Source organism: Calliopsis andreniformis, chromosome 1 (assembly GCF_051401765.1).
Source record: "Calliopsis andreniformis isolate RMS-2024a chromosome 1, iyCalAndr_principal, whole genome shotgun sequence".
NCBI lineage: Eukaryota > Metazoa > Arthropoda > Insecta > Hymenoptera > Andrenidae > Calliopsis > Calliopsis andreniformis.
The window spans coordinates 18,420,793-18,426,567 of record NC_135062.1 but is presented as its reverse complement, the minus strand read 5'-3'; the positions used below and the strand labels follow the sequence as shown (position 1 = coordinate 18,426,567).

Below are 5,775 nucleotides of genomic sequence, written 5' to 3'. Positions count from 1 at the left end.
CAGCAGTTTATTAATTTTATGTTCCAAACAAATATTTGAAAAAAAGAAAATATATTTTGTCACATTCATTTTTCTTCTGCTTTCTATCGTCTCGATATTTTGAAGAAACTCAGAATAAAAATTGACTGTGGATCGCTTGCTTGAAGTAAAAGGAAATAGTATAACGTTTGAATAACTGTTTCAACATTTCTCCATTCTTTTATTAAATTTTTATTCTGTAAAGGGGGTTTTAACGAAGAGATATTGATTTATATTTACATTTATGTGTACGTTTGATTATCCACAGCCACCCTTGCCGCAACAGCTACGCTTCGGAGGTCGATATCCCCTAGAGCTATCTCCTATCAGGGGATTATATTCTGTAAACGTGAAAGATATTTTTAAAGTCAATATGTATATGAAAATAATCACGATCCATTATACAATCTGGATTAACATATTTACCTCTTCTAATCGATTTAGACTTTTTCTCTGTAATATTGGATGAGTCTTTAGTCTTATTCTCTATTCCACTGCCCATACCAGTGACATCTACTAATCCGGATGAATCTGTCTGTTTGTTCTTGCGTAACAGAGCCAAATACATTTTTTAATATCTTTTTCTTATTTCATGCGACAAACCATTATATATTATTTATAATTCACTTTTAGATTAATGGCATAACAATTTACCTCTTTTCTTCCTTCTCTTCGTGCAGCTATACACTTCTGACGATACTCTTCTTGCATTCTTTGCCTGGAAGCCTCTAAACCGGACAATCTCTCTTGCAATAGATCCAGATCTAAATACAAAACAAGAAAAAGATATGTACACTTTCGTTTGCAATATAGATTAAAGGATAAAATATAGACTACACTGTGATGATTGTATTTACTTACTCTTATGATATTTCGCTGCATAATCCTGCTCGTCTTTTTTCAACTTCCATTTCGTATATTCCCCCCAAATATATGGAGAAGCATACCAAAAGCCGACTGCAATCGCGACTATATACCAACCAACAGATGCAATAATCGTCCATACTGTGTGAATTTCCAAAATTAAGTAAAATAAAATCCTTCAATTGAAAAAATAAATGTTTTACTATAAAATAACGCTCGTAAATGAAAAAGGACGATACTTTATTTAGAATATACTACTAAGCATACCATATTTATGCGGAATTTTATATTTTACTTTACATTCTCAAAAAGAACCGATCAAATGAAAGAAATCATTACATATCGTTAGTGTAAAAATTTAGTTTAATTTCGAGACTAATATTCCAGAATTGAGACATGCATATAAATACGTAAATAAGAAAAGAAGTTCCGATTGGTCTATTCCTTAGGCTGTACATAATGTAACGTTTGTTTATCGATATATGTAGCGCATACGTACCCATCCTAAAATAAGATATTTCGAATTGTCCATTCTGAGTATAATCCATTCTACGTTACTAACGCAAAACGAAACTCAACACTGAAGAAGTATGTACGGTGATTTATTGATTTCTAAAGCTTCAGCCTGCTTCAGCCGCTTACGCTGGCTCACACAGCACGTAGCTAATTATTACGTAGTAGAGTAGTAGATGCTTTACCATGAACGTAAAGGGTCGAGTGATAAGTAGACTGATTGAACTACAAAAATTAAAAAACTAATTATTTATTAATCTATTAGCAATCTGATTATACGTAATCATTAGAGAAACTCTACACATCATTGCGCATTATACCACGCAAACATGCAAAGGAACTGTTTAGTTAATGTAAAAACAACACGCACACTCGTCTGTGCCATAAAATAATAAGTTGATCATGTAACGCGTAACATACGTTTATAAGATCGATCGCGAGAGTGCGCAAATGATGGTTCTCTCGCGAGTCGCGAGATACAAATAAGTAGGTAGTGTAGGTACCTGTATACTTGGTTAGACATGTCTTCTTGAGATTTGTATCGAATCGATACCTATCTATACTGTCGATGTCGATTTAAAAGGACAAAGGAGCAGTCGAGCAGTCGCAGACAGTGATGTGATGGTCAGCGAACGGCAATTCCATGGGTGATAGTGAAGGAAGAAAAGCGAGGATAGTGTGAAAGAGGGGCTATCGCATTGCTGTCGACAGTGTCGACGCTAGGGGTACAATTGGACGAAATAACCTGTGATCGTCCATGATGGCCTCTAAAGCGTTAATGTCTGTACTGCGACCGGGCCGGGGATTCTACGGATTATGGAACGAGAAGGGACTACTTGCTGTCAACAGAAGTGGAACTCTATTAAACATCGGAAGGTGATATTAATGTATCGAGTATCGGAGTTATCAAATGTAATTGCGCGACGTAGATATTTAGTGGTTATATAATCGTGTCCTAACCTAAAAAATTCTGGCAAATTATACTTATTGTAAACGTAATGGTTGTTGCAGTCAACATCAAAAGCAACGCGATGCACATCAATGGAATCCGGATAAGGAGTTTTATGATGAATGGTATAAGGAGGCTAAAGTGTTTTATTCAGACTCAACACAGACATGGACACCTCTAATAATTCCTGAGCTTGTAGAAGCAGGTCAGACTGAAATTAAAAACATCGCTGTTAATTTTGGACCGCAGCACCCGGCTGCGCATGGAGTGTTACGGTTGATAATCGAATTGTCTGGGGAAAAAGTAGCTCGTGCAGATCCTCATATAGGTCTTTTGCACCGTGGTACGGAAAAATTGATCGAATATAAAACTTATATGCAAGCCTTACCTTACTTTGATCGTTTGGACTATGTTTCCATGATGTGTAACGAACAATGCTTTTCTATGGCCATCGAAAAATTACTGAACATAGAGGTACCCTTGCGGGCAAAATATATTAGAAGTAAGCATGAATTTCGATTAATATTAGCAAAAAAAAATTTGATGCTCTGCTTTTGTTGTTTCTAAGTTTGTTCACCCTTTGTTTTTCAGCTCTTTTCGCAGAAATTACCAGAATTTTAAATCACATTATGGGAATTGGAACACACGCACTCGATGTAGGTGCTCTAACGCCATTTTTTTGGCTGTTCGAGGAACGGGAAAAATTGATGGAATTTTATGAACGTGTAAGCGGTGCACGAATGCATGCTGCTTACATACGTCCTGGCGGTGTTTCTTTGGACATGCCGTTAGGTTTAATGGATGATATATACGAATGGGCTTCCAAATACGCAGAACGATTGGATGAAGTGGAAGACATGTTAACGTCGAACAGGGTTTGGGTAGGACGTACTCGAGATGTCGGAGTAGTGTCAGCAGAAGATGCATTGAACTGGGGTTTCAGTGGTGTGATGTTACGAGGTTCGGGAATCAAGTGGGATTTGAGAAAGGTCACGCCTTACGATGCTTACGATTTAGTCGAGTTTGACGTTCCAATCGGTAAAAACGGAGATTGTTACGACAGGTAAGAACCTTTCCACCTCTCGTGTATCGTTTCATTGTTATTTTGTTCCGGTTATCAATCGAAAATTTTCTCTATTTTTTTCGGTTTGTGACGTATTTCTTGACTGATTCTACTGTTGCGTGTTTAGATATCTTTGCCGTGTAGAAGAAATGCGTCAATCGTTACGAATTATTCATCAATGTTTGAACCAAATGCCACCGGGTGAAGTGAGGATAGACGATGCGAAAATAGTGCCGCCAAGACGGGAAGAAATGAAAAGCAGCATGGAGGCGTTAATACATCATTTCAAATTATACACACAAGGCTTTCAAGTACCACCTGGCGCAACGTATACTGCGATTGAAGCGCCAAAAGGAGAATTCGGAGTTTACCTCGTAAGCGACGGCAGCAGCAAACCTTACAGATGCAAGATAAAAGCGCCCGGATTTGCTCATTTGGCCGCGTTGCGCCACATGGGTCTTGGTGGCTTCCTCGCTGATGTCGTAGCCATCATCGGTACCTTGGATGTTGTATTTGGTGAAATCGATAGATAATCTCGCTTCGAGTATTTCAGTGACTCTGTAACGAGTCGTTAGCGTCTAAAGAGTTTTCAACATGGCTCGATCTATTGATTTATATACAACGGTAAGAGTATGATCATGAGAAGTAGAAAAATAAAATGGATCAATTGCTCTGTCGTGAAGCTGAGTTCATTTCTGTGTGTTTTTTTTCTGTATCGACATAAACAATTTATTAATGACATTAAATGTCAAAGTTATTCCGTTTTTCATCGTGTATCTTCTCGCTTGCTATAGCCTTATTTCATCGTAGTATCATTTTTAAAATAGAAAAGGTAGGGTCTCAGGTGTAACAAAATATATAAAATTCAGTTGAAGTATCACCGAGCAAATCACACTTGAAATCATTGTAAACGTATTAGGCTAATCTTTCTGCTATATCTACGTATTTGTACGATCTTTTGAATGATCTTCCGCGGTGGCGACGGAGTCTGTAATAATTTTGATTACAGCTTTTCTTGATGCATATACTGGTGGAATGTTCTTAGTGGGGTGATGCTGTGTTCTTTCCACAGACTACAAAACTAACAAAGTTTGTTACGCAATATTTAAAGAAGCAAAATTCTGCGAGTAATCTGATACTACCGCTATCAAATCTAGTCCATTTAAGTTGTCCGGAAATGTCTTTCCGTGATACCAAATTATAGGGATTAGCTTCCAATTAAAGGGTCAAGGTTCGCGTTGGCTGTACTCTTGCCTCGCCTAAAACAAGGGCAAGGATTTATTACACAAGCACTCAGTGCTAATTACGTACTCGTTCGCACTGACGAACGTGTAATTTTTTTCCGCCTCCGTTAGAATTACACGCGATAAATGTATTTCGTGCATCTTTTCATATTCCACTGTTCATTTCAATTTTAATCAGGAGAATAATAATCTGAGAAAAGAAAATTTCCAAATTTTTATTATTTTCTATCTCTTTTTCTATTCTGTCCTTTATTCATTTGAACTTTTATTTTGAAACATGAAAAAACTGGTAGTTCACAGGTTCGTGTTTGTCATAGGAAATACAAGAGAGAGGAAGAGAACGATAGTGACGAGGAAAGGTGAACTAGGGAATGGATGGAAGTACGGAGAGAGGAGGAGTAAATTGGAAAAGAGACAGAGCGATGGGTGTGGGATGGGATGGGAAGGGAAGGGAAGGGAAGGGAAGGGAAGGGAAGGGAAGGGAAGGGTACGGAAGAGGAGAGGAGTGGGTAGTAAGATAGTAACGACAATAGAGAACGATGATGAGATAGAGTTGGATGAAGAAAAAAACGAAATTGGGAATGATGGCGCTAGTAGGGAAAGAAGAGGAAGAAGAAGAGAAAGAAGATGGAGAAGAAGAAAGAGAAGAAGAGCAAGAAGATAGAATGGAGTTAACATAGATGCGATAGGTGGTAAAAGAGAGAGCTGTGACAAGGTGGATGATAGAAAGGAGGAAGGGGATAAAGAGGATGGCATAGTAGAGCGAAGGTTTAGAGAAGTGGTAGGGAACGAGTGGGGGAAATAATAAATCGTTCACCTGAACCGCATGCTCGCCGTTTACGATGCTGTTGAGCGGGAAGAGAGTAACGTTCATTTGGTCGACGTGCAGTGTTTCGGCTGAGCTCGCAGTGATCGGTTCGGCTTAGTACGCCTCGCTTTCTTTTTATCCATATAATATCTGTGCTATCGTTTTTATTCACATTTATTTCTACATCGTGATCATTCTCATCGGTCGTGCACTATTGGTAAAGAATTGTCAAAACTAAGTCAGAAATACGCGGCTACTCGGATTCGGTGTTAATACCCTGAGTAGTAATTTGGTAGTTCGGATACCAATATTTTGC

At 38.2% G+C, this 5,775-nt stretch overlaps 3 protein-coding genes across 3 annotated transcripts; 1 reads left to right on the top strand and 2 right to left on the bottom strand.

Annotated features, from left to right (window-relative positions):
• Positions 1-186: 186 nt before the first annotated feature.
• Positions 187-1,578, bottom strand: LOC143185449 (uncharacterized). The gene is made up of 5 exons (XM_076388498.1): positions 1,382-1,578; positions 880-1,023; positions 673-782; positions 445-562; positions 187-359 (listed from the first exon to the last, which is right to left on the bottom strand). The coding sequence occupies exons 1-5, from the start codon at positions 1,428-1,430 to the stop codon at positions 277-279; spliced, it is 504 nt and encodes a 167-aa protein (XP_076244613.1). The 5' UTR covers positions 1,431-1,578; the 3' UTR covers positions 187-276.
• LOC143183278 (uncharacterized) lies at positions 1,483-2,154 on the bottom strand. Its single transcript, XM_076384803.1, has 4 exons — positions 2,141-2,154; positions 2,008-2,085; positions 1,766-1,957; positions 1,483-1,620 (listed from the first exon to the last, which is right to left on the bottom strand). The coding sequence occupies exons 1-4, from the start codon at positions 2,152-2,154 to the stop codon at positions 1,521-1,523; spliced, it is 384 nt and encodes a 127-aa protein (XP_076240918.1). The 3' UTR covers positions 1,483-1,520.
• On the top strand, positions 2,046-4,099 carry Nd-49 (NADH dehydrogenase (ubiquinone) 49 kDa subunit). The gene is made up of 4 exons (XM_076387473.1): positions 2,046-2,271; positions 2,407-2,846; positions 2,936-3,407; positions 3,535-4,099. The coding sequence occupies exons 1-4, from the start codon at positions 2,153-2,155 to the stop codon at positions 3,938-3,940; spliced, it is 1,437 nt and encodes a 478-aa protein (XP_076243588.1). The 5' UTR covers positions 2,046-2,152; the 3' UTR covers positions 3,941-4,099.
• The last annotated feature ends 1,676 nt before the right edge of the window (positions 4,100-5,775 follow it).